This window comes from Phyllostomus hastatus, unplaced genomic scaffold (assembly GCF_019186645.2).
Source record: "Phyllostomus hastatus isolate PE091 unplaced genomic scaffold, TTU_PhHast_1.1 phas_scaffold_555, whole genome shotgun sequence".
NCBI lineage: Eukaryota > Metazoa > Chordata > Mammalia > Chiroptera > Phyllostomidae > Phyllostomus > Phyllostomus hastatus.
The window spans coordinates 3348891-3373415 of NW_025334036.1; the positions used below are offsets into that span (position 1 = coordinate 3348891).

The following is a 24525-nucleotide window of genomic DNA, read 5'->3' on the forward strand; positions in this document are numbered from 1 at the left end:
CAGTGGGAGAGAGAGAGCATTCCCTCTGGGACAAAGAGACCCCCTCTCCCTTCTCAGGAGGTGAGGACAGGCAACAGGCTGCCCGGTTCCTTTGTCTCCATCCTGGCACATCGCATCTTGGGCTGGCCAGGAGATGTGAATAGTCGATACTTGTCTCTGCCGATGTCCTCACTCACATGAAGGGCTTGTTGTAGGGGCTCTGGCCAGGGAGCTCAGGTGGTAAGAGCATCGTCCTGATACGCCAAGGTTTCAGGTTTGATCTGCAGTCAGGGCACCTACAGGAATCAACCAACGAATGCATAAATACATGGAACAACAAATTGATGTTTCTCTCAAATCAATTTTAAAAATTCAAAAGTGAAAAAAAGCATATCATACTAATGGGGTAACAGTTCTGTAATAAATACGGAAAGTGTGAGTCTCTGGAATAAATAATCCCCATAGACTACTGTGCTAGAGAAGATGATGCAGTTTTCACTTCCCCGTCTTCTCCAAGCACCGTTGCTTGCTTCCTTCCTTCGTTAGCTCTTCAGCGTCGCAGAGCCCGCCCCGGTGCCGCCTTCTGTGATGTCGGCCCCCCGGGCCAGTCGAGCCCAGAAGGTGAGGCGGCCCCTCCTTACACAAAAGGGACTGGAGGTGCCGCCCCCCACAGAGAAGGACTGGTCCAAGGACGAGGACAGGCACCACGTCCTCAAGGACCCGGACAAGCAGCAGCGCTCCCTGCCTCAGCCTTACCGAATGATCAACAAGCTGGTGGACCTTGTGTTCAGCCGCTCGTGGGAGATCATCGAGGAGCGGGACAGGCTGCGGGAGGCCGAGCTCAGCCGGATCCAGCCCACCACCTACCCCCCGGTTTTCCAGAGCAAGGTATGGGGCAGGCGGCCGGGGATCCCTGTGCTCGCGGTTGAGAGTGAATAAATGAAAACACCTAATCCAGGAAAGCACCTCCTGCCAGGAAGCTTCGGTCAATATGACGGCTGCACCTTGGACAGATCCCAGGCAGCCTGGGGGAAAGGGGGGTGCTGGCCGATCGAGGATTACACAGAAGGTCTTTTACATTCAGCAGCTGTTTTAAAATCTTTCTGAACGTCGTAAGCACGCTGGGGCTTGAGGGCGGAGAATCTGCCAGAGCCTCAGCCACAGCTCTGCTGGCCATGCTTAGTGTAGGGAGTCCTCACCTGCATGTTCCCTGGGCCCCTCCCCCCACTCGTGGGGCACCAGGACTTCCTGGCAGGTGGGCGAGATGTGTCGCCGAGCCCCAGGTTTGGGGATGGCACTGCGTCGAGGAAGGGCCCCTCCATCATCGGTAATCCCTCTTTGAGATGCCGGCTTCTATTACTTGCAGACGGTGACAGCTGGAAAATCATTCCTTTTTTCTTTGTGTTTTTTTTTTTGTCTGTCTGTTTGTTTGTTGTTGTTCCCCCAGCTCGGCAGCGTACCGAATTGTATGGCCGTTTCCCAAGACTATGTGTTTATGGGAGGAGCCAAAGGGTTCTCCATCTACAACCTGTTCAACGCCAAGCGCGTGTGCGTCTGGGACAAAATGAAGGTTGGAGTCACGTCCATCTGGGCCGCGGATTTGGGGAGCGACATACTCATTGCTCCTGTGGACGAAATGGGTACTTGCTCTTCGTCTTCCTTCTGGCCTAGTGTCCAGGCACCTGTGGGACTGCGGTTCAATTTCATTTCCTTCCCAGGTGTGGGTGGGGCCGGGCGTGGCCAGCTCTCCCGGGTCACGAAGTGTCGCAGTAAAACACCCACGGAACAGGGGTGTGCCAGGCCCTCTCCCCGCATGTCCCCCGTGTTTGGCCCATTTAGCCCTCGCGACAGCCCTAGGGGCTGAGTACAGTTTGTTATCCCTGCTGCTCAGAGGCGTGGGGCTTCGATAACTTACTGAGGTAACACGGGGAGGAAATGGCGCAGGCGATCCTGCCGCCCACACACACCAGGGCCTGCTCCTTTCCCTCGGCCTGAGGACGAACGGGGCCCCCGTCACGGGGATGACAGTACAGGGAGGGCCAGACAGTTTCCCGGAGGGCACTGTCTCTGCAGAAGTGACCTGGCCTGACGGAAGGCTTAGGAAGGCACACCGGCAGGAGTTGGAAAAAGCCAAACAAGGGGCAGAGCGACTAGGAAGCAGGAGGGAGAGGAGGCTGGCCTGGGACCAGGCAGGGGCGGCTGGAGGGTGGAGAGCGGGTACCCCAAGGGTCTTACTGGGCTCGGTTAGACCCTCAGCCCCGGGGGGCCAGTTGCCTTTGCAAGGTCTGTATTGTGGGTGGAGGGGCAGGTTATGAGTGTCGGGCGGGCACCTGGAGAAAGAGGTCGTGGTGCATGAGGATCCCCAAGTGGAGCCCACAGGTTCAGTGGGAATTAGAATGACCGAGATTACTCATTGAATCAACAAAATGGACTGGGCGAGAAGCTTCCTGGGGGTTGAGAGGTGCGGCACGCAGAAGAGTGAGACCTGACCCTTTCCCTCAGAGCATCTGAGGACTCGCCGGGGGCACAGGGAACACCCACGGGACACAGACAGCACCCGAGGCAGCGGGCGGATGCCTGAATCAGGGCGAGAAGTCGAGGAGGGGACCGGTGCGGCTAGGGGGCTCCCGGGGGGCCCCAGGAGGCCAGCACAGGGCCGGGTGGGCCGAGAGGGCCGGGAGGCAGAGCCGCCTGGACATTGGAGTGCGGGTGGAGGAGGACAGGGAGGCCAAGGCCGAAGAGGGTGGAGGGCCCAGGGAGGAGGCTTCCGGAGGCATGAACTCAGATGACACCACCAGAAAGTCCACGAGAAGGTTCAGTTCTTCTTTGGCTCCCTTCTGCGCCTCACACTCTTCCTCACTTTCCCGTTCCAGGTGTCGTTAGACTGTTCTACATTTACAAAGACAGCCTTTTCTTCATCAAAACCATCAATGAAGTGGTAAGTTCCTAAAGCTGGGTCACAAGCTGTGGCAAGCCGAGTTTACCTTTTTTATGTTATTTGTTTATTTTTTTACTGATTTTTTTTAAAGAGAGAGAAAAAGGGGGCACAGAGAGAAAAAAAAACCCATCAATTTCTTGTTCCACCTATTGAAGCACTCATTGGTTCATTCATTGGTTCATTCCTATGTGCGGCCTGACCAGGGATGGAACCCACAGCCGTGGGGTATTGAGATGATGCTCTAACCAACTGAGCTACCCAGCCAGGGCCCACATGCCTCAGGTTTTGAAAGGATTTATGTTCCTGGGGTGGGGGGACCACCCCCGCCCTGCTCCGTCACCAGGCAGCCTCGCTGCAGCAGCCTCTGTCTCCTTCTCAGGAGGACACCAACAAGCAAACGCCCTGTGCCAAGATGGAGATCTCTCACGGAGGGGACTTCGTGGCCTTTCTGCTACAAGGCAAGGTTATCCAGAGGCTCTAGAGCGAGTCCAGATTTACAGTCTCTTCTAGATAAGTGCTCTTCCCCCCCGCCCAGCCTCTTATGTAGAAGTAATTTGCAGAACGGTCGCAAAGACAGAGTCGCCATGCCTTTCAGCCAGTGTCCCCAGCACCAATGCTGAATGTGGCCGTGGTGCCCCTGTCAAACTCCAGCAAATAACATTGGTGCACTACTATTAACTATGGATTTTTTTTCCAGATGCCAGTTTTTCTCCTAATCTAATTTTTTGGCTCCAGGGCCCAATCCAGGATACCATGTTGCATTCAGTCACCGCGTCGGCTTAGCCTGCTCCCGTCTGTGACTGCGTCTTGGTCTTTCCATGTTTTTCATGACCTTGAACGTCGGAAGAGCGCCGGTCAGATATTTCCTGCAGTGTCCCTCAGTTTCAGCGTGTCTGAGCTTTTCTCATGCCGCTGGGGATAAGGACTTGGGGCAGGGGGGACGAGACACAGAGGGGAAGGAAGGGCTCTTTTCACTGCATCACGTCAGGGGTATGTGACAGCGACGGGGCTCACCGCCGCTGACATTAACCTTGAACTTAAAGTGGCGTCCGCCAGGTTCCCCCGCCGCTGAGCCACCGTGCTTCCCTGTCCCGGCTCTGTTAGAAGCAGGCCCCTGCGTCCAGACCCCCCCGAAGGGCAGACGGTGGAAACGCCACCTCCTGCAGGCAGGGGGGATCACGGGACTTTTGGATCTGTGTTGAGACCACCGCAGTAACTGATAAACACTGCGGGGGGGGAGACACTCTGAGGCTGCAAATGCCTTGCTTCTCCTTTGCGTTGTGCCCACCACGGCCGGCACTCTCCACCGGCCCTTGCCCGTTGCGGTTATTACGACGGTGACAGAACTTTTTTTTTACAAATGGATTGCTAGCTTGATATATAACTTTTAAATATTTAGACAAATGGTTTGTGGGCCTCTAGATATATTCCCGCCCAGGGCCCTCCAATGTCAAGTGCGTGAGGAGGAGATGTATTTCGTAACGCTCTCTGCACCGAAGGGAGCTTTCATTCCGGAGCGGTTTCCTGGGGCCGCCGAACCACAGCGCCACGGCTGAGGGGGCCTGAAACACAGACTTACTTTCTCGCGGCACTGGAGCCTAAAGTCTGAGGTCGAGGGCTCCAGGTGGTCACTTTTCTTAGGCAACTTTTAGCCAGGAACCCGCCCTGTGGGGAAGCAGCTCTCCCTGGGTTGGCGGGTATTCGGCAGAGAAGCTGGGCATGCTTCTGTGACAAGATAAAGTCCCACAACCGCCCACGGGGCGTCATCTCTTCCAACGTTGGTCAGGAGAATCCTCCGGAGGCATCCCTCCCAGGTCTAACCCTTCTCGGCCACACCCCGGCCGGCTACTGATTCTGCGCACTTGGCCTCCCGCCCGAGTCAGGAGTCGCTGGGAGACAGAGTGTCGGTGGAATCTGCCATTCGGACCCTGGACCACATGGGGGCCGGGCCCGCTGAGCCTGGCCAGAAACTGGTGGGCCAGTGCAGCCACGGCGGCTTCAGGGGAGGGGCCCCGCTCTCGGGGAGCGAGATGCTCCGAGGTGTCAGCGGGTCTCCGTGTCAGGGGTTCTGAGAAGCCAGGCCGTTCCCCAGAGGCGACTTGGCGCCCACCCGCCTGCCGTTGCTCAATGGCCCTCGGTTTCCCAATGCAGGAGCTGGGGACACTTGGCTGGATGTGTACAGATTGCCCAAGGAGTCTTGGCTCAAGGAGGTGGAACACCCCCAAGTCACTCCGAATCCAAAGAAGAAAGTCAGACAGCCGCAACTGGTAGGAAGCGTCGGGGTTGTAAGTGCTACGTTCTCCCTGCCCCTGCCCCGGCCCCATGTCCAGCCCGGACCCTCCTGCGGATCCCAAGATGGACAGACGGGGCCTCTGGAGGCCGTGAGCGAGGGCGCACTGGCCCACGCCTCCCAAATCCACTGGCCTTGGTTAAAACCCGGCGTTGGAGCGCAGAGTGTCGTCGGTGGCGGGACTCTGAGTACCTCCCGCACCTGCCTGGGAGTCGCCTCCCCACCTGGAGCCACGGGCAGGCAGTTCCCCGGGAGGCGGGCCGTCCACCCCGTCCACCCCGTCCACCCCGACTCTGGCCGGCTCGCAGGCCCCTCTCTTCCCTTCCGGGCTGAAACCCCGCTGCCGCGCCTCGCGTCCCCCTCAGCTCTACACACAGGTTGTTCTCGACACACAGAAATGCGAGCGCTTCTCTGTCACTCTTAGAAAGTAGGAGGAAGCGCCCGTCTCCCCAGCAGATGTCCCCATGGGGTGCCGTGCCGTGTCACCGGATCGCTCTCCTCGGAGCTCCCACAGAATCCATTCCTTGCGCCCCTTCTTTGGCACCCCCCACGCGCTACCTTGGTTTCGGCTGTGGCGGCACGCATGAAAGCCCTCTTTCCTTAACCGCACAATAAGTTTCTGGGTTGTGAAGACCATGCCCTCCGCTTCTGTCTGTCGGCCAGCCCCCAGGTGTCATACTCGGTGCCCAGCAGGTGTGTTTTTGGAGAGGTTCATTGACGACCCAGCTGGGAAAGCACCTTGGATTGGGGGTGCTTTCTTGTCATAAATCCGTTCACCGAGGAGCAGCCAGCCCCTGCCGGTCACAGCGGTACTGCCAGTTAGAGTTCAATGAAAGTGTCGACATTGCAATAGATTTTGCCAATCAGAAATAGTCTCTTCACCTTAGGTTTTTGCAGGGGGCTCCCACTCGATCTTACCTCTGTCCATGTACTATTTCCCGTCCCCCCAACTACATTTTAACATCCTAGAGACAAGGGATCATGTGTTAAAATCCTGCCGACCCGGGGGTCGCCCAGGTCCCGCTCCTCCGTGGCTACCGATGAGTTCACGACTCACAGGAGTGGGGTGGCAGGGAGAGCACCTCTGCAGACTGCTGGGGGAGGGGCACGCACATGAAGCCCACTGCGAATTAATATTTTGTTTTCCTCCTCAGAACACTCTTGATTCCACGTCTTCGGATAATCTAGAAATGGTAAGACACTTCAAAGAAAATTCCCGGGGAGACTGAAGTTACACGTTAGAGATTTTTCAGTCTGACTTCAAATTTACCTGAAACATCAAACATGCGAGCGGAATCTCCTAGCACGACACTGTTTTTAGATTCTCCCGGCACGAATTCCTGTGCCTCGTGTCTCTGAGGATGGCCCCCACCCTTGGGGACGAGTGACCCAAGTCACGTGTCCAGCGGCAGGTGTCCGGGAAGGGAGGCGGAAATGCAGGGTCCTCCCTGACTGGCCGTTTCCGAAGCCCCAGCAATGTGTCCATGTGGTCATGTATTTCTGTAAAACTGGCAAAAGTAACATCTTTGGCAAAAGCCCACGGTCTCTTTTCACTCAAACTTCTGATGGGTCTTGCAAGATATATCTTTTCCAAGCCTTTTATTCTTTTTTTTTTAAGATTTTATTTATTTATTTTTAGAGAGGGAAGGGAGGGAGATAGAGAGAGAGAGAAACATCAATGTGCGGTTGCTGGGAGCCATGGCCTGCAACCCAGGCACGTGCCCTGACTGGGAATCGAACCTGCGACACTTTGGTTTGCAGCCCGCGCTCAATCCACTGAGCTACACCAACCAGGGCTAAGCCTTTTATTCTTAATGTATCTGTGCGTTTGTGTCTCAGATGCGCTTGTTTCTGACAGCACCTGCCTGGGTCCTGCTGTTTGTACGCTGTGACACGCTCGGCCTTCTAATCGGGCTGTCCTGGCCATTCCGAGTTCACGCGGCCACTGGCGTGCTGGGCTTAAATCTCCCGCTTTGCTCTTTATTCTCCCTCGCCCCAGCTGTTCCTCTCCTTATCCCTCTCTTTCCGCCTCCTTTGGAAGAAGTGTTCTGAATGGTTGGACTTCACCTCCTTGGCTGCCTCACCGGGGGTGCCTTTCCCGCCTTGCAGGACATAAGCATCGGTCTGAAAGGAGACGTGAAGCTGAGTCCCCCGGTCCACGTAGTGAAGATCAAACCGCCCAAGCCCATCACAGGTCAGTGTGTCCAAGCGCCACTCCCCGTCCTCTCGCCGGCGATCCCTCCGCTCCTTCTCCCTCCGCCTTTTCCCACGTTGCCCATCCTTTCTGTTTATTAGCAGCCGTATCTAAATGACAAGTACAGTTCTGCAGAGGCAGGTTTTTGTTTTTGTTTTTAAGTCATAAACTCTGGGACCTCATGGCAAAAATTCTAGACAAGGCTGCAGGTAACGTACAGAATTGGGAGATCAGGAGAGAGAGGAAGAGGGAGAGAGAGGGAGAGGGAGAGAGAGGGAGAGGGAGAGAGAGACCTTTCCTGCGCGCTGGCTGGAGCCCATTCATTCCCACCTCCCTGGGTCGGTTCATTGGGCGCTGCGGTGAGGGCCCCCCTCGCGCCGTCACTGTGTTCTGCAGCCGGAAGCGACACAACGCACTGAATACACGGCCACCCGTTTTACCAAACACTCATTGATGTGAACAAGAGGCCAGTTCCCGCAGCATCGCGTCACTGCGGTACGGAAACCACAGTTAACAAAACAAAGGGGAGTTGGTCAAGGGGCGGCGGGGGCGGAATCCACTGTAGGCGGAGCTTGCAGGGGGCACCCTCTCAGGGCTCCCGCGCACGCAGCCGCAAAGACCGGCACTGCGGAGTCATTTATGGAGGCGAAGGGCTGGTTCTGTCCATTCTGGCGCACTCGTACAAAGGGATACTTTGCAACCATTAAAAACGAAGCGGGAGAGCCAAGAAGAGCCCATTCACTCCTGTAAAAGAGCCTGATGATAAGATTGGCCCTATCAAGATAGTATTATAAAGCCTTAGATATACAGAGATTGCGTAATTGATACCGACAGAACTACGGAAATTAAGATCAGATGTAAAAATAAACGAGTGAATAACACATAGACGGAAATGTGTACGTAAAATACGGGAAGATGGCTGGAAGTGGCGGACAGAAATGCGGACGCAGGAAACAGCGGAGAGGCCGGAACAGCACCGCGCAGTGGGCAGTGGGGAGGGGGTGGTCCTGCCGTAAGTAGTGCCGGCTGTCCCCATGGAAACAACAGCGAAACCTGATCCCTGCCTCGTTCTTTCCAACGGTTCACGTGCAGAAAATATAAAGGATTTCTACAAATAATTAAGAAAAAGACAGATAATCTAGTGTCCAACAGGCAAGAGATTATGCAAATGGCCAATAAATGGATGGAAAAGTACTCAGCGGGATCAGTCATCGGGGAAGGGCAGTCACAATATTGTGACTTTGAGGACAGCTGCAGAGGAAAGAGCCCGCCCGCACCGCGGCAGTGCGGAAGCAGGACCAGCAGACCTCCCTCCCGGACACTGCAGTCAGCGACAAGAACTGGCGCCACCACTTTGGAAAACAGTTTGGTATCGTCCAGCGATGTTGCAGGTAAAATTGATATCCTGCGACGCAGCACTGACGCTCCCAGGCAGGGGCCCAACCATTCCGGTTTGCCCGGAACCCAGGCATTTCCTGGGGTACACGGCTTTCTGTGCTGCAACTAGGAAACCCGCCCCCCCCGAACAAACCAGAGGAAGTGGTCGCCCTGCTTCTCGGCGTGTGGCTGACAGGTCTGCAGGGGGATGCCTACCCGGAGACAGGCACAAAGACGGTAACAGTGACGCGATCTCTGATAGCGCCAACACGGAACCCAGGGAAGTGTCCATCAGCAGAAGAGACCATCGGCCCTCGGCGGAATACTACACAGCACCGAAGAGGGACAGGCTAGAGCTGCACACACAACACAGAGAAGGGCCACCGGCAACGCTGGGCGGGGCAAACACTGCCCACAAAGCGGTGGTGTGCATGCGGCAAAGCGAAACAACGGCGACGAGGCTGCTCCATAAAAGCCGAGGGAAGGGCTGGGCTCTCCCCGGGCAGTTGCGACTGCGGAGGGGCAGCGCGCTGTCCTCCGCCCCGAGTGCAGCCAGATGCTTGCCGTGTCACAATGAATGAAGATCCATATCTGAAAGCTCTTTTCTGAATGGGTTATATTTCACAATAAGAAAAAAAGGTAGTAAGTGAAAATAAGCAATAAGCAGTGAAGAAGACCCACAGTACTCATCTCTAGGATGTTCTGTGGGGTACAGATGCAAGCTAGTGGGGTCCAACTCACTTGGAGGCCTCACTAAAGCCCAACCTCGGGGCCCCACCCATGTTGCAGTGGGTGTGGGGCAGGGCCCGGGAACCTGCATTTCTAACCAGTTACCCGTGGACCCTGTGAGATCTCTGCGGACCTGGGCCCACACCTGGAGACCCGCCAGGGTGTCACACACTACCCTCAGTCTGTAGAGAGGAGCCTGCTTCTACACAGTGACGTGAGAAACTGATGACAGCGGCCACCCTGAGGGAGGGGCCCAGGCCCCCGTGGGGGGGGGGTCTGGGTCTCCTGGGCCACATCAGGGGCCTGGGCACTTCCCAATGAGTGCAGACTTCTGGACGTTGGGGTGGGGGCCCGGAAAAGACGTCGCCCAGTGTTCCTGCAGATGTAGGGACGGATGAAGGCAGGAGGGGAGAGGTGATGGGGAACAGGAGTGATGAGGGGAGGGAGGGACCGAGGAAGGGGGTTCTGGAAGGGAAGGCAGTGGGGGAATGTGGGCACCGGAAGAGGCGGCGCTGCCTCGCTGTGGGGCGGGGGGTCTTCAGCAATGCTGGGTAAGCGCCGGCCCGGGGCCTTGCTGAGCTGGTGGACAAATCCTTGGCCTCCTTTGCCATGAGGACATGATGTGGCAGGGGGCAGAGGTTGTGGGGGGCAGCCTGTGCTTCCTGAGCGCATGGAGTAGGAGAGAGGCCGGCAAAGACAAGGCGGGGCTCACGGAAGGGTCACGGCCGGAGTTCCGGGCAGCGGAGATTCTGCAGGAGGCTGGGAAGCGTGGGGGGTGGGGGCGGGCCAGGCGGGAAGGGGGCCCCGGTGGTCTGACCAATTCCGGAATACTTGCGACCCAGGCACCACGTTTAAGAGCCCCCTGGAAGTCTTCGCCAAGGTCGAGGGCTGCCTGGGGCTGGGCTCCGGGCAGAACCACTTCATCAAGGACAGTCAGTGGGAGCAGCAGACCGCCACCTTCCACGCCCTGTACAAGAAGTTCCTGGACGGGGGCAGCGAGGAGGAGCTGGTCAGGTGCGCGGCCCGGGGCATCCCTCGGGGGGCAGGGGCGGCCGGGTCTGAGAGCTCCTTCTGGCTGGGGGCGCTTTTCTGAGAACTCCCCCGGGTCTGCTGGCATGAGGAGGAGACGGCGTGAATGAACAGAGCTAGCAGGAAGGCTGCGAGGGTGGATTGCGCAAGGAACAGGGAGCCATGGCGGTAACAGACGATGACAGAACGGCTTCGTGCTATTTTACGCACGACACCAGCCCTGACAACTTTTCCCTGACGCTCCAGACGACAGGGAAGATCCCAGACTCAGAGCCGAGAGTCGCTGCTGTCAACACCCACATTTCCACCCCGAGGTGTGGTTGTTGAGATGTGTCCACTGGCTCACCCCAGCGGGGGTGGGCCTACTCAGCCCGAGTTGCCACGGCAACACCTGAGCCCGGCCCTGGACCTGTCTGCTGAGCCCTCACAGCTTGGGAACGGCCCTGCCCCACGCAGGCAGGAAAGCTGTCACCGAGCTCTCAAGGGGGCCTCAAGCTGGCCTGCTCCGGGGCCCAGGGTCGGACTCGAGGCCCCAGCAGCAGCCGGGTGTGTCCTGGGCTGCAGGCGGTTGTTACACCACTGGTGACTGTCCCTCGTGAGAGTGTTCACGCCACACAAAGCTACAAACCCTGCACATCAGGACCCTGGGGCTTTAAAAAGAGAGAGAGAGAAAGCCATTTTTTCCGCACACCACTGGCTGTACTGCCCCAAAGACAGAAAGCATCCAGCACTCAGCCCGAGCTGGTCATTATGGGGTCTTCCCCAAGGCCGGGGTGGCTCTGACCCGTGCTGGGTGCTCCTCCCAGCCTGCAGAGACCCCCGAAGCTCCGCCCGCCCTGCCCTCGCCCCCCAGGGCCTGCACACGGAATGCCATTTGCTCCGTGGCTCCACACCCCCTGGGTACCCCTGGGTACCCCTGGGTATGTCCCAACTACCCATCTCTGGTCCTAGGACCGGACGTCCAGCCTCGTCCCCGGCCCGGGGGTCTGCCAGGGCTCTGACCGGGGTCTCTTTCTCCCCCAGTATGGCCACGTTCCACTTCCTCCTCCCCAGCTGCGTCATTATGATGCCAGCGGAGCTCAAGGGCCCCCCAGGTAAGTGAACACGCGCAGGTGGGTGTCCCGGGCACCTGGCCGGCCACCGTAGGGGACGGCCTCAGCAAGCCCTCCCAGAGGTGCTCCGCACGGCGAACCCTCGAGCCCTCGTGAGGGGAGGGGACCAGGCGGAAGCCCGAAGGCGCTAGCCGCAGCCCAGGTGCCCCTGAGAGTGGCCGCTGGCTCCGTCCCCAGGGAGTGACCTGCCGCAGAGGAGGGGTGCCCCCCCCCGCCAGGCGGCTCCGGGAGGTGCATGCGTTTGGTAGAAGATGGATTTAAAACACCGGCAACCCCAGGCACACGCCCGATCTAGAAGCTGTGAAAGGGGCCGAGGGCAGTGGTGACCGGGGTCCCTTCCCAGGAAGGTGACCGGGCCTCCTGGGGGTGGCCAGCACCCCCTCCCCGAGAAACTCATCCTTGCATCCAGTGCTGCCCATTCAAACAAACCACTTTTGATTTCAAACCGACTTCCCGTGGACGCACACTGTCTCCCACGTGATGGCCCTCCTCCCACCCCCCGCCGTCCCCAGGGGTGCCCTGTGTCCTCGGCGTGCACTGGACGGGCCGTCACAACTTCTTCCTCTACTCGCTGAACAGGACCGCGAGGGACAAAGTCGGTAGGTGTCCTTCCCCAAGCAGCTGAGAGCCCGTGGCCAACACATCGGTGTGGCTTTAGGGGACCTGAGCCGTGGAAGGTGGCGGTGCTGTGACCCAGGGCCCTGTCCTCCAGTTGTGTCCCTGAAAGATTCCAGGTCAACAGGGACAAAGCCCAGATGGGCCCCCAGGGCTCCTTAGGCAGCTGAGGCCCAAAGGAGGTCAGGCCCTATCCCGCCGGGTGTCGGCGGACCGGGTGGCCTCAGGCCAGTCACCTGACGTCCCAATCCCCGGTCAGTCCCTGCTTCCTGCCCCCTCATCTGAAGCGTGGAGCTAATGAACCACGCAGCCTCCACCCACTGCACGCATCCGCTTCAGTGGTGAACAGCAGACCCAGAGAGAGACCCTCCGTGCGGGACGTGGAAAGGCACTTAGGAAATGTGGGTGGCGGCCATCTGTTGGTTTTGTACAAACTTTTGGAGGCAGTTACCCGAGCCAGTTGACTGTGATAGTCCCTCAGGCTACACGTTAGAACCACCCGTCCAAAGCCGCCCTGCCGCGCTCACAAAGGAGGCGCTCCTCTCCTTGCAAGGCAGCCTGGCTTCTCCCTCCGCCTGCGTCCCCTGGTGTGTAAGCAGGGAGCTGACAGGACCCACCTCCTAGGACCCTTGTGGGAATGGAATGAAATGACTCGAGAAAGTGCTCGTGAGCATGAGCTGGGGCCCGATGTGTCATCCTGAGGTAGCAGATAGCACTGCGTGGGCAAAGCGGGCGGCGATCCCAGATGCGTGCTCCTGCGCGTGTCCCGGGAGGGCAGACCAGTCTGCGTCCCGGGCTGTGCAGGGGGAGGTGACGCAGGGTGTGGGGTCCCGTGGTGGGGGCAGCCCCGTGAGCGGCGTCCTCCCCGCCAGATCCCGAGAGCGTGTGGCCCTGCGCCGCGCCCATCGCCCTGTCTCAGCTCAGCGGCTGCAGCTCCTACCTGGTGCTGGCCTGCGAGGACGGCGTGCTCACGCTGTGGGACCTCGCCAAAGGTGAGCCCCGCCCCCGCGCGGCGCCGGGCCGCCTGGCCGCGCACTGGAGCCGGGGAGGTGCTCGGTTCCTGCGGGCGCTGGGCTGCCTGGGCGTCACTCTGCTCTCGCAGGCCCCTGGGGGCTGGCCCTGCGTTCCCCTCACTCCCTCAGCAGGCACGGAACCTGAGGTGTGCGGACACTCCCCGTCCCCAGGGGCTCTCCAGGGGGCGCTCTGTGCCCGCCCTGAGCCAGGTCGGGAAGTGCGGCGGGCACCTCCCCGTGACCTTCCAGCAGGCAGCCTAGCCCCGTCCGCGCCCCACCAGTCTCCCCCTTCCTGCTCTTCCAGCCCCACCCGACGTCAGGAACCTCGTTGCTATTGAAGCTAAGAGACCTATCAAGGGATCGCCTTGGGACCAGCCGCTATTCTGGGTGGGGGGCACCCTGGTGGGGTCCCAGCGTTTTTGGTCCAGCTTTGTAGGCGCCGAAAGTCCATGGGATCCATTCGCCCCAATCTGATCAGCCTCTGAGGGAGCGTCTCCCGCGAACCAAGCCTCTGAAACGGGGGTGAATGAGTCGGCGGATTGTCATCGGAGAGCGGGGTGGCCTTCCTGCCTGTCGCGCACGACCAGGCGGCGGAGCTGGCCCTTCTCCGGGAGCCGCTGTCTAGTGGGCGGGGTGCCTCCCCCACCCGTGCCATTTCCGTCTCAAGGAGTCGGCAGTTGTCTCAACCAGGGGGCCTTCTCCCCGCGGCGCAAAGGGCCCCCTGAATTTCACCGGTCGCACCCATAGCACTTTGATAAGGCGAGAGCTATTTCAAGGGCAGAAGAAGGACTCTAATTCCAGGACCCCTTGCCCGACAGCCCGTTCTCATTTTTCTGGAGATGGATACGCCCTCGACAAGGCCCTTCCAGGGGTTTGGTTCTCCCCGCCCAGCTGCTCTCCGCTCTCGGGAGGATCCCCTGAAGGGGGCGCTGTCCTCGCACTGAGGCTGCACCCCGCGGCCCCCTGTCCGACCTGCGTGTGTGGCGCCCCCTGCAGGGTTCCCTCTCGGCGTGGTCGCTCTTCCCGAGGGCTGTTTCTGCCAAAGCGTTCACTTCCTGAAGTACTTCCTGGTCCTCGGAGGACGGAACGTGTATCCCGAGGGTCTGGTGACGTCCCAAGTGACCTGTGTGGTGCTGTGCACGGACGCCTCCCTCCACCTCGTGACCGCCAGCGGGGCCCAGGAGCCCACCACCCGCACTCTGGTTGAGAGGTGGGTGGCTTTGCGGGAAAGACGGGGAGAGTGGCGGCCAGACGCTGGCCGGCTCTCTGACTGCGGTCGCTGTCCCCGCAGTCCCTGCTCTCCCGCCACCACCCGTCTTCGACTCGAGGGCCTGTGTGATGTCCCCCTAACAAACTGGCTGCGTGGCCCAGACGCCAGCCCATGGGGCCGAGAGGATGGTCCCCCAGTTTCCCCCAGGGCCTCTGGGCCCTGAGGCCTCAGGGCCTCACCAGTTTCCCCCAGAGCCTCTGTCTGTCTTGTTAAAACTGTGAAATAGCTTATGCGTGCAAACGGCCTCTACAACAAATGTGTATTTAGTGTGAGAGTGTGTGTGTGTGTGTGTGTGCACGTGTGAGGAGGGAGATGGGGGGAGATGGGCAGAGAGACCAGACACGCGCCCCAGCAGCCGTCGGCAAGCTTAAGAAGCAGGTGGCCCCCGACCCCGCTGAGGCCTGTGCGCTCCTCCCCGATCACAGCCTTCTCTCCTCCAAGGGAGCCACCACCACCCCAGGACAAGGCGGCTTAAGAGAACAGTCGTTGCTCAGCCCCTGATTCTGCAGGTCAGCCACGGGGGCCGGACGGTTGGCACTGGCCTCGCTCACGTGGCCAGTGGCTGGCAGTGCAGGCACTGGTTCGCATCCAGGTGGCCTCGCCTGCAGGGTCTGGCAGGCTCCGGGCCTGGCAGCCACCACGCACAGATGCCTTCCCAGCCTGAGCCGGGGCCACCTGGGATAGAGCTCGGCCACACCTGCCTGGCCACACCTGCATTCCAGCAGCCGAAGACAGACTCCACCTTCTGGTGGGCGGTACTTTTTTTTTTCCCAAATCCACCCCATTGTCTTCCTGAATTCACTCCTCTGCTTTGCTTGAAGAAGCGGCACGCCGTCCGCTGTGACGTGGACAGGGCAGGCGAACCACGTGGCCGTCTCTGCACTCTCCGACCATTTTTAATGCGGTTCATCCCACCACGGGCTTTGTCACACTGCTCCACGGAGTCCCCTGTGGGGACGTCCTGATGCTCTTGTCTCACTGCTGCATCGGGTTCTGCTCCGGGTGTGCCACCCCCCCCCCCCGGGTGCTCACACCCAGTCTCTGACGACGGAGGTCTGGGCCTCGGCGGCTGCAAACAGCCTCCAGTACACCTCCCGGTGCTCGAGCACAAGGGTCCGCCCGGGGGGTGTGCCCGGGAGAGGACAGCAAAACTGTAACTCTCCCCCAGGGCGGACGTCTGTGGGTCTTGTCCCCTGCAGGCCGGCGAAGCACCTGGACGAAGCCGTCTGTGCGGTGGCCCCGGTCCCAACCTTACCTGGCATGGTAGGTCCCCCGTGCTCTGGTGACCGGGAGGTGCGAGCAGGGGGGGAGGTGTGGCGGGGAGGAGCTCTGACAGAGAGGGAGGGAGGGGAGCGGCGTGGCAGCTGGAGGCAGGGCCGGGGAAGATTGGGGTGAGTTTGGATGTGCGTCTGCAGTGGGAGGTTAGGAGGGGCTGCGCACTGAGCAGGCCCCCCCACACCCAGGAGGTGGAGGAAGGGCATGGGCCCAGGTGTAGACCCCGACCACGGGATGGCCAGCCCTGCAGGAGAGGAGCTGGGGGTGGGGGGGACGGGGCAGAGGCCGCCCCCAGACGAGGGCCCACTGCTGCCGCAGCCGCCGTTGCAGGGGCAGATGCCGCCCCCCCGTGTCCCCCCCCCCCCGCCGCTGTCCCCGACAGGGTCCAGGGGCCCGGCGCCCAAGAGCCCCCAGGTTCTCTCTGTGTTCACTTCTGACGGCCAGCAGCTGCCCCTCCGATTCCACGCAGGGGCGCGTGACCAGGTAGCAAAGTGCCCCCTCGCCATCTCTGTCCCCAGGTGCTGGTCTTCTCCAGGAACGGCTCCGTGCAGCTGCTGGACGTGGCTGGGCCCCAGGTCGTCTGCGCCTTCGCTCCCCCCAGGCCCTTCCGCCTGGAGGACCCCTGGAAGCCGGTGTTCGTGGTGTCTGCGCTCCACCCGTACTTCCTGCTCCGGGGTAGGCCCCGCTTCCCTGCTCACTTCCTCCGTCCCCTGGCAAAGCCTCGGGCGGCCCCCCTCCCCACCCCGCTCAGGCTGCTCCCGCTCTCTCCGTCCCCGCCACCGCAGCCCCGAGCCCGCCCTCCGCAGAGGCTCAGAGGAGATGCCACGAAGGCCTTGTCCCTGCTCCTGCAGACCAAGTGGGCCCCTGCCGGCTCGGCCCCCGGGGACCCAGCCTTTATCAGCAGGGATCAGCCCCCCGCCCCCCGGGGCGGAGCGACCACAGGCCAGAACCCTCCGCCGAACTCGGCGCTCTTGTCTCATCCCAGGGGACCGTCCAAATCGGAGGGAGGCCACCGACGAGGCCAAGGACACCCCCAAATCGGTCTTCTATTTTCATTTCACCGCCTACCCGCTCCTGGAGGACATCGTGAGAAACAGCAGCGTTCCTCAGGCTGACCTGCCGGACACCGTGGCCTCGCCCCGGGCGCTGCCCTTGGAGGAGAGGTGTGAGAGCTTCCTCCAGAAGAGGTGGGTGCCGGGTCTCTCCCGCCCGTCCCCTCCCCCTGCTGCCCCTGGCCGAGGCCTGGCTGAGGGACAGTGGGGCCAGCTGGGTGGTGCACAGGCCCGAGCAGCACTGAATGCCCCCCTCACACTCCAGTCCCCCTTCCGGCTGGCAGAAAAGGAGGAATGAGTTCGGGCGGATGGCGGAGGAGGGCCGCATCTGGGTTATCAGACATGACCGTCTGCAGCAGGGGCTGGCACGCTGGGGCCTGCGGACCACGTCCAGTCCCAGCCCACGGCCTGTCTGGGAGAAGGAAGCTTCCCCGGGACTCAGTAGGGCCCGGGCCCTCCCCAGTTTGCACAGCACACCCGGCTGCTGCGGGCTCAGCCGCACCAGAGCCCGCAGGACCCGCAGGACCCGCAGAGCCCGTGTCCAAGCGCCCTTCCCGTTCCACCCTCTGCGCATGCGCATGTCAGGCCCTTGCCTCCTCCTGGCGGAGCGCGGTGCTGCTGGACGTGAGTCCTCAGGCCCCTGCACGAGGCTCCGAGGGCAGAACTGCCCCCTTGACAGAGTGATTCCCCGCTAGAAAAAGCGATATTCGTTACTGCCGACACGTTCTACCCGCGCTTGCGGGCACCTGGAGAACAGGGCGATGCGACGCAGAAAATTTGCATACCCCGTAATCCCAGCACCGCTGCCAACGCGCCAGTGCTCACCCTTCCAGGGGTTCCCCTCATGTGGCTCCATAGTCGAGATCATGCTTCGTGTTCACTGTTGAGAAGGAGACAGTCCCTTCTGCCGTGACTGTCTGCAGTCTCTCGCACCGCCCTGCTCCCGCATGTCTCTCCTCCCTCGCACCCCAGCTTAGCGGCCTCCCTGGGAGGCCCCAGTGCCAGTTGGGGTGGGAAGACTGGCCCCCGGGAACACCGTGCAGGGAAGAGGGCCAGAGCCAGCGGGGCTGACCAGGTGGGCACCGGGGGACAGGGGGCACAGCTCGGGGCTACCCGCACGGTGGGTGTTCAGGGAAGTGCTCCCGGGTCCTGGGTCCCAGGACGCAGCAGGAGCTGGGGGTGGGGGTGGGGGCGGGGGCGGCACACTGTGTGGCTGCAGCAGCCCTGCCTGAGTCAGACCCAGTCACGGCCCCTGTCGTAGCCCTCCTTCCGAATGGCTCCCCGTGATAAGCCGGGGAACACCGTGGTTTAAAGAAGGCTTTCCTGCCCCAGGGGCGCGGGGGCTGAGGTCTGGGATTTTGGAAAAGAGTTCAGCCAACACCCCACACTCACAGCCTGGGACTGTCGTTACCCCTTTCCTCTCCCCGCCGACCACCCACCTCCGTGTGCAGCCCAAAGATGTCAGCCCTGTCTTTTTTTTCTCTAGCCATAGCTCGGGCCTGAAAGTTTTCCACTGGCCCTAAAACGAGGAGATAAAATTTCGTCACCTTGAAACTAGGCAATGGGTCCGGGCGGCAGCGGGGTCCGAGCCGCAGAACCTTGGCAGCGGTCTGTCGGGGCGTGTCCACGCGGCCTGCCCCCAGCTTTCGTAAGCGGCAGCCTGACACGGAGGCTGAAGGAGGCCAGCTGGTGCCAAGGGTGCCGACACCCTCCCGCCGCCGCCCCCCGCCCCCCCACCCCCACCTGGGCCTCCGGGGCACCGCCTCCATCTGGTTCCACGCCCCGTCTGTTGTAGCGTCCGCTGTCTCTGGCCAGGCCAGACTTGGGCCACGAGGGAGAAACTTCAGGACACCAGGGAGCGGACAGAAAGAGTCCGTCTCTCTGTCTGTGTCTGTCTGTCTTCATTCTCTGTGGAGCACGGGCCGAGCACGGCTCGGGTTCTACCCACCGGCTTTTGGCCGCAAGCAGGCTTCTCGGGGCGGGGGGCGCAACAGACCCGGGGCTGCCAGGCACGTGGCTTCTCGGGGGAAGGACTGTGTGGACACCCCCTTGATTACTGTCCTTGGGGAGGAGGTGCTGGGTGCCGCCTGACTTGCCTTTGCCTTCCTTGAGAAACGAAGGGACGACCCCCTAAAAACTGCCCGCAGACGCACGGACCCCAAACGCACACACAGCGGGTTCCCGGAAGTCAAAGGCTGTGTAAGGGTCGGGGGGAGAGGGTGGGGGTGGGACTGTGTGGCCTGCAGCTGCCCCACGCATGTGAGCTGGGGGTGAACACGCATTCATTTGTTATTCAAAGGAGCAAACAAAAAACGCCCACCCTCTTATGTTTTATTTTTAAAATTTTTTTTTCACCCTCTTATTTTTTAAAAGACCGAACGCAAACTCTTCATCTCCAGGGAGCCCTCCCGCCCCAGGCAGCAGGTCTCACCCGCCTCCCTGCGCTTGGTCTCTGTGGCACCGAGATGCCGCCCGTCCCAAGTGCCCTCTTTCTCTGTGTCACCCGTGCCCACTGGGGACAGGGGCAGGCTGCCGTAGTCACGTAGGTCTTCTTGCGCCAGAGCCCGTCACTGGCAGACGCTCAAGAGATGCTTGTGAAAGGGCACAATGGCACCCTGTCGCGGGTCCGCCGCGCAGGCTTCAGCTCCTGAGTCCGCTGTGCCTGCTGGCGCTGCGCACCTCGCGGTGTGGAATGCCCCCCCACTCCTTCAGTCCAGGTGTTTCGGGGCCTGCTGTGCCTCCGGCTGAGTCCTGAGGACACAGGGACGAAGCACATCTGTGTCACTCGGAGAGTTCCCGATACATGTAGCACAGGGTGGCGGAGGTCCGCCCCGGGGACCTGGCGGCCGGGTGGTGGGCGTGGCAGAGAGCGGGCTCTGCTCACCGCTAACCGCGCGGCCCCAGGTTCCAGAAGCTGGACCACCAGGTGAAGGAGCAGGAGCACTGGACCCGGCTGCGGAGGTACTCCTTGCTCCTCCAGAGAGAGAACCTCAAGAAGTGACTCAGCCACCGCCCCAGGCTCCCCAGGAGGTCTCAGCCACAGGCAGGCCCCACCCTGGGGTGGGGGGGCCGCCTCAGGAGACCCCGCCCCAGGAGGCCCCCCGAGGTGAAGAGACTCAGCCACAAAGGCCTGCAGCTGGAGGTCCCGGGGCCTGGAGTTGCAGACAGGGACCCCCACAGAGAAGTACTGTTTTGGGGGGGTTCAACCACCATACCCCTTGTCTGAGCCCCCAGTTGGACAAATGTGTCACCCAAATAAACCGATATTGTTTCCAGACCCCAGGGTGGCTATGCTGTGTAACCCCTTGTCCCCACCCAGTGCGTGCACCAGCGTCCCAGGACCTGTGGGGAGAACTCCATCGGAGGGGCCCGGGACAGCCACTTTGCTCGAACGAGCAGGACACCCAGCTCACCCCGGCCGCTGTGTGGCCCCTTCTCTCCCCATCCACCTCGCCTCCCTCTCTGTGCTGCCCCACAGCCTTTATGGAACCGCTTTGGAGAGGCTGCGGCTCAGACTGGTCAAGTGACTCCCTGAGGTCACACAGGTGTGAGTGTGAGAGGCAGAGGTGCCGGGTGAGGTGGCAGGCAGGTACCGCACCACTACTGCCCTGGCCTCCTGGCCTGGGAACCCTAGAGAGGACCCAGGAGGGCCCAGGAGAGGGGCAGAGAGAGCCTTTCTCTTCTCCGGCAACCGCCCTTCCCAGGAAAGCTGGACGGAGGGTCCCAGCAGCTCAAAGGCTACGCCTGCCTCTCTGAGGACACCGTGTGGTGCATTTGGGAACTGCAGGGCATTGACGGGTGCCAGCCTCCAGAATAACCTGCCCACTGACAGCTGGCTGCACACAGAGTTTGTGATGGCAGCTGCTTTTGTGTCCCCTCTGCCGACCAGGGCACCCTGCCGGGGCCGCAAGTGAGGTGACATGCCAGGCCACTGAGCATTTATACAAGTGCGGCATCAGTCACCCCCCTCCTCACTTCACGTCGTCGCCATCCTGAAGATGGTGCGTCAGCCGGCGCTCCCGGCACAGGTTAGCTGAGAGGTGAGCGGGCGCACGTGTCCATGGCTCGCCTACCTGGACGCTGGTGACTCTCCTGTCCCTTTGAGTGGCCATGCAGAGTTTCCGCTGAGACCCGTGGGGCTGGCCTAGGAAGGGGGGGGGGGACGAGGAGCAGTGGGGGGTGACTCTTCTCATCTCCAGCCCTCCCGCTTATTAGCAGAGACCCGTTAATGAAAATCACACCCAAGTGCTAATAAACGGTGGGAGGCCCCAGCTCTGACCTGGAGGGGGGAGCCCTCCGCAGGGGAGGGGCTGGCCTACAAGCCCCACTTACCTGTGAAAAGACTTGCTAATCACTTTAATTCCCACCCCCTCCAAACCACGGGGCCTTTGCCATGCAAACAGATCTTCTAACCCTGCTTAGGTTTCTGAAGAAAACATCCTATCTGACCCCTTTAGGGTCCCGGGGGAGAGTGACAATGGGGTGGAGGCACAGGAAAGTGGGGCCATCAGTGAAGGTGCAAGGTCCCACCTCCCTGCAGGGCCTCTGCTTGGGGACCCCACTCTCTGAAGAGGCCGAAGCGAAGGTGCCCAGGGCGCACCTGAAGGGCAGGGCGGCGAGCCCCTCCCCTGGGAAGGATCGCGGAGGTGGCTTCCAAACAAACCCGTCAACGTGAACCGATAAATAAACTGTGGTCTAGAAATACAATGGAATACTCCTGGGCAAAAAGATAAAAGAAACCAATGCACTGATATCCTGATGATATGAATGAACCTTGAAAACCTTATGCTAAGTGGAAAGCCAAACACAAAAGGCCCCATGTACACGGTATGACCCTTTCACACGGAACGTTCAGAACAGGCACATGTGGAGACAGAACTCGGGATAGTTGAGCTGGGGCTGGGGGTGCAGGAGTGGGGTAGTGGGGAGTGACTGCTAATGGAAACGGTTTCCTTTGAATTCACTGAGGTAACGCTGCTTCGCTAAATTATATTAAGTTCCAGAGGGCTTCCTTTCGGGAGGTGATGAGAATGTTCTAAAATGAGTGGTGATGGTTTGCGTGACTGTATGAGCCTACGAAAACCATGCAAATACACTTTAAGAGGCTGTAAATTTTATCTCCATAAAGTTCTTATTACAACAAAACAACAACAAAGAAAAAACAAATACAAACAAGGCCTGTGTTTCAAAGCGGCTTGAGGGGGCTGGGGGGCAGGACCAGGCGTCCGCAGAGGCTGAGGACCCTTGGGCAGAAAGAATATGTCCCCTCACCCACCTCGCCCACCAGGCCTGGCTGCTCACCAGGGCCCCCACCCCGACCCAAGCCACACCCCTCTCCCCACACATCCCTCCCCTAACCCGAACCCGGCCAGTGTAGACAGGAGTGTGCAGCTGGGCCTGGTTCTAGGTCAGCCGTGTGGGCCTGGGTGCAGCCCGAGGGGCCTGTCACCTCCCCTGGGGTTAGGGCCTCTGGGAGGTCACGTTTCCGGAAACTCAGGATTGCCTCGCTGACGTTATTTTATGTCCCTAAACCACCTGGGAGGGAACCCTGAGGGAAGGGAGATGGGACAACCCCAGGGTCCAGGCCAGGATGCGCCGGCGCAAGGGGAACCAGGACTCAGGACATGAGAAACGGCCCCTGGGAGGTGGTGTCTCCTCCACCTCAGAATGAATGGGGCTGAGAAATCCTACCAGGGCTGGAGTGCCAGTCCTCGGTTTAGGCTTCTGCAAAATGGTCATTTGGGTATAAAATATGTAAAGGATCCGATACAATAAGTACTAATGGAGATGTGCTTTCTGAAGATACTCCGTTTTTTGTTTCCAGCCCCCCAAGAGGTTGGAAGAAAAGAGGGGCAGACTCCATTCCCTGCCACTTTCCCAGGTGAAACGCCTCCCCGGTTCCAGCTGACCCAGCTGAACAGGCGGTGCTGGGGGGACACGGTGGAGCCAGGTGCCATGCTCCGGGGGCTGAAGCCTGCAGAAACCCTCCCAACTCCCCTACATCCTCCTCTGGAGGAGAGGGAGGGAGATTTGCGTCCACGCAAACAAGGAAGAACTTGCCAATCGACACCAGCAGTTTATTCACAAATAAATAAATACATACATGCTAAGCAGAGCTTCCTGATTGCCCAAAAGTGTCTGCTCTGTGGCTCCCCTGGCGGGAGGGGCTGGGGTGGGTCGTCCTGGGGGACAGGTTCTCACCCGAGGGGATGCCCGAGCCAGCCTCGCCGGTGCCCGCGGCTAGGGCAGGGGGACTGGGAGGAACCCCTCCGAAGGTGCTGAGGCCAACAAGGCCGCAGAGCTCACAGACCAGGCACCTCTTGTTTGTCAGGCGTCACTTGAACTACTCAGGCTGGCGGCCACTCCAGGGGCGAGAGGGGCATCCAGGTCTCCAGCTGGGGCAGCACGTGGCCCGGAAAGAGCTGGAGGGGGAAGAGGGAACAGCGTGGCTCTCAGCGCTCGTGGGCTCCACTCTCGGGGGGGGGGGGCTGTCATCTGTGCATCCTCTCCCTCCCCTCACCGCTTGGGCACCCCTGGTACACCGGCTGTAACGCTCTGGAGAGAGCTTGGGAAGGCTAGGCTGCGCGCCTAGGGTGCGGACAGTGGGGACGCCCCCTCGACGGCAGGGGCAGGGGATACTAACCGGAGACAAGGGGTCCGGCCCCGTCGCCAGCCCTTCTGGGCACGCCGCCTCGTCGTAAAGCACTGGCGCGGGTACCGCTGGGGCTCCCGGGCAGGCGGGCAGGGACCCCCAGGACCCCGAGGCGGGGACGGCAGAGCCCGGGCCGGGCCCGTGCGCCTGCGCCTGCGCGGGGCCGCCGTCGGGGCACAGCGGGCAGCCCCGGGGGGGCGCCGCGTCGCTGCGTCGCTGGCGCCGGCGCTGCAGGCTCTCCTCGCTGAGGCCCAGCACGGCCGACAGGTGGCCGATGTAGCGGATGGCCAGGCGCAGCGTCTCGATCTTGGTCAGGCTCTGGCCGGCGGGCGCCACGGACGGCGGCAGGAAGCGGCGCAGCTCGTGCAGGGCGCGGGCGAGCGTGCGCATGCGCAGCTTCTCGCGCTCGCTGGCGCTCTGCCGCTGCCCGACGCCCAGGCGGCTGCTCCGGGCGCCGCGCCTCCTGGCGCGAGCGGCTGCGTGGGCGCCGGGCCGCCCGGGACTCGGCACGGGGCTGCCCACCGGGGCGCTGCCCCAGGAGTTCGGGGACGAGGCGGGCGAGCAGCCGCAGCCCGTGTCGGAAGGCGGAGGCGGCTGAGCCGCGCCCCAGCACGCGGGCAGCACCCAGGACTCGGAGAGCGGTGGGCACAGGGACTGGGCCATGGCAGCGGAGGTGCGTCTCGGGACTGGCAGCGCGACGGCTTTATCCCCGAGGCCACAGCTTTATCCCAAGCCCGAGGTGTGAAGTGGCCTCTTCCAGGCCGCATCAGCACTTCAAAGTGGCTGGGGGCCTGGAGGGGGCGGGGCCTGACCCTTTGAACCAACGCGCTGGTGTTGGGGGAAGAAGGTGCTGGCCAGTTGGCTGCTCCAGGTTGGCCCCACCTGAGCCGTCGCATAGGCCCTGGGCACTGTCAGTGCCTGTGGCCAGACCTGGGTGTCGGGCCAGCTCAGCAGGTAAAGGAAGGCTTGGGGCTGCCTTCACCTGTTGGGGGCCTGATGC

The 24525-nt window shown here is 61.1% G+C and overlaps 2 protein-coding genes across 2 annotated transcripts; one reads left to right on the plus strand and one right to left on the minus strand.

Moving 5' to 3' along the window:
• The first annotated feature begins 3 nt into the window (after nt 1-3).
• Nucleotides 4-20120, plus strand: WDR93 (WD repeat domain 93). Its single transcript, XM_045824819.1, has 17 exons — nt 4-60; nt 526-867; nt 1427-1619; nt 2853-2917; nt 3297-3375; nt 5069-5184; nt 6362-6400; nt 7317-7401; nt 10350-10521; nt 11560-11630; nt 12161-12247; nt 13136-13255; nt 14273-14486; nt 15746-15809; nt 16340-16496; nt 16807-17008; nt 19778-20120. Exons 2-17 carry the CDS (start codon nt 568-570, stop codon nt 19872-19874), a joined length of 2061 nt encoding a protein of 686 aa, XP_045680775.1. The 5' UTR covers nt 4-60; nt 526-567; the 3' UTR covers nt 19875-20120.
• Nucleotides 20121-22936: 2816 nt separating this feature from the next.
• Nucleotides 22937-24188, minus strand: MESP1 (mesoderm posterior bHLH transcription factor 1). The gene is made up of 2 exons (XM_045824851.1): nt 23517-24188; nt 22937-23295 (listed from the first exon to the last, which is right to left on the minus strand). Exons 1-2 carry the CDS (start codon nt 24186-24188, stop codon nt 23221-23223), a joined length of 747 nt encoding a protein of 248 aa, XP_045680807.1. The 3' UTR covers nt 22937-23220.
• Nucleotides 24189-24525: the final 337 nt, after the last annotated feature.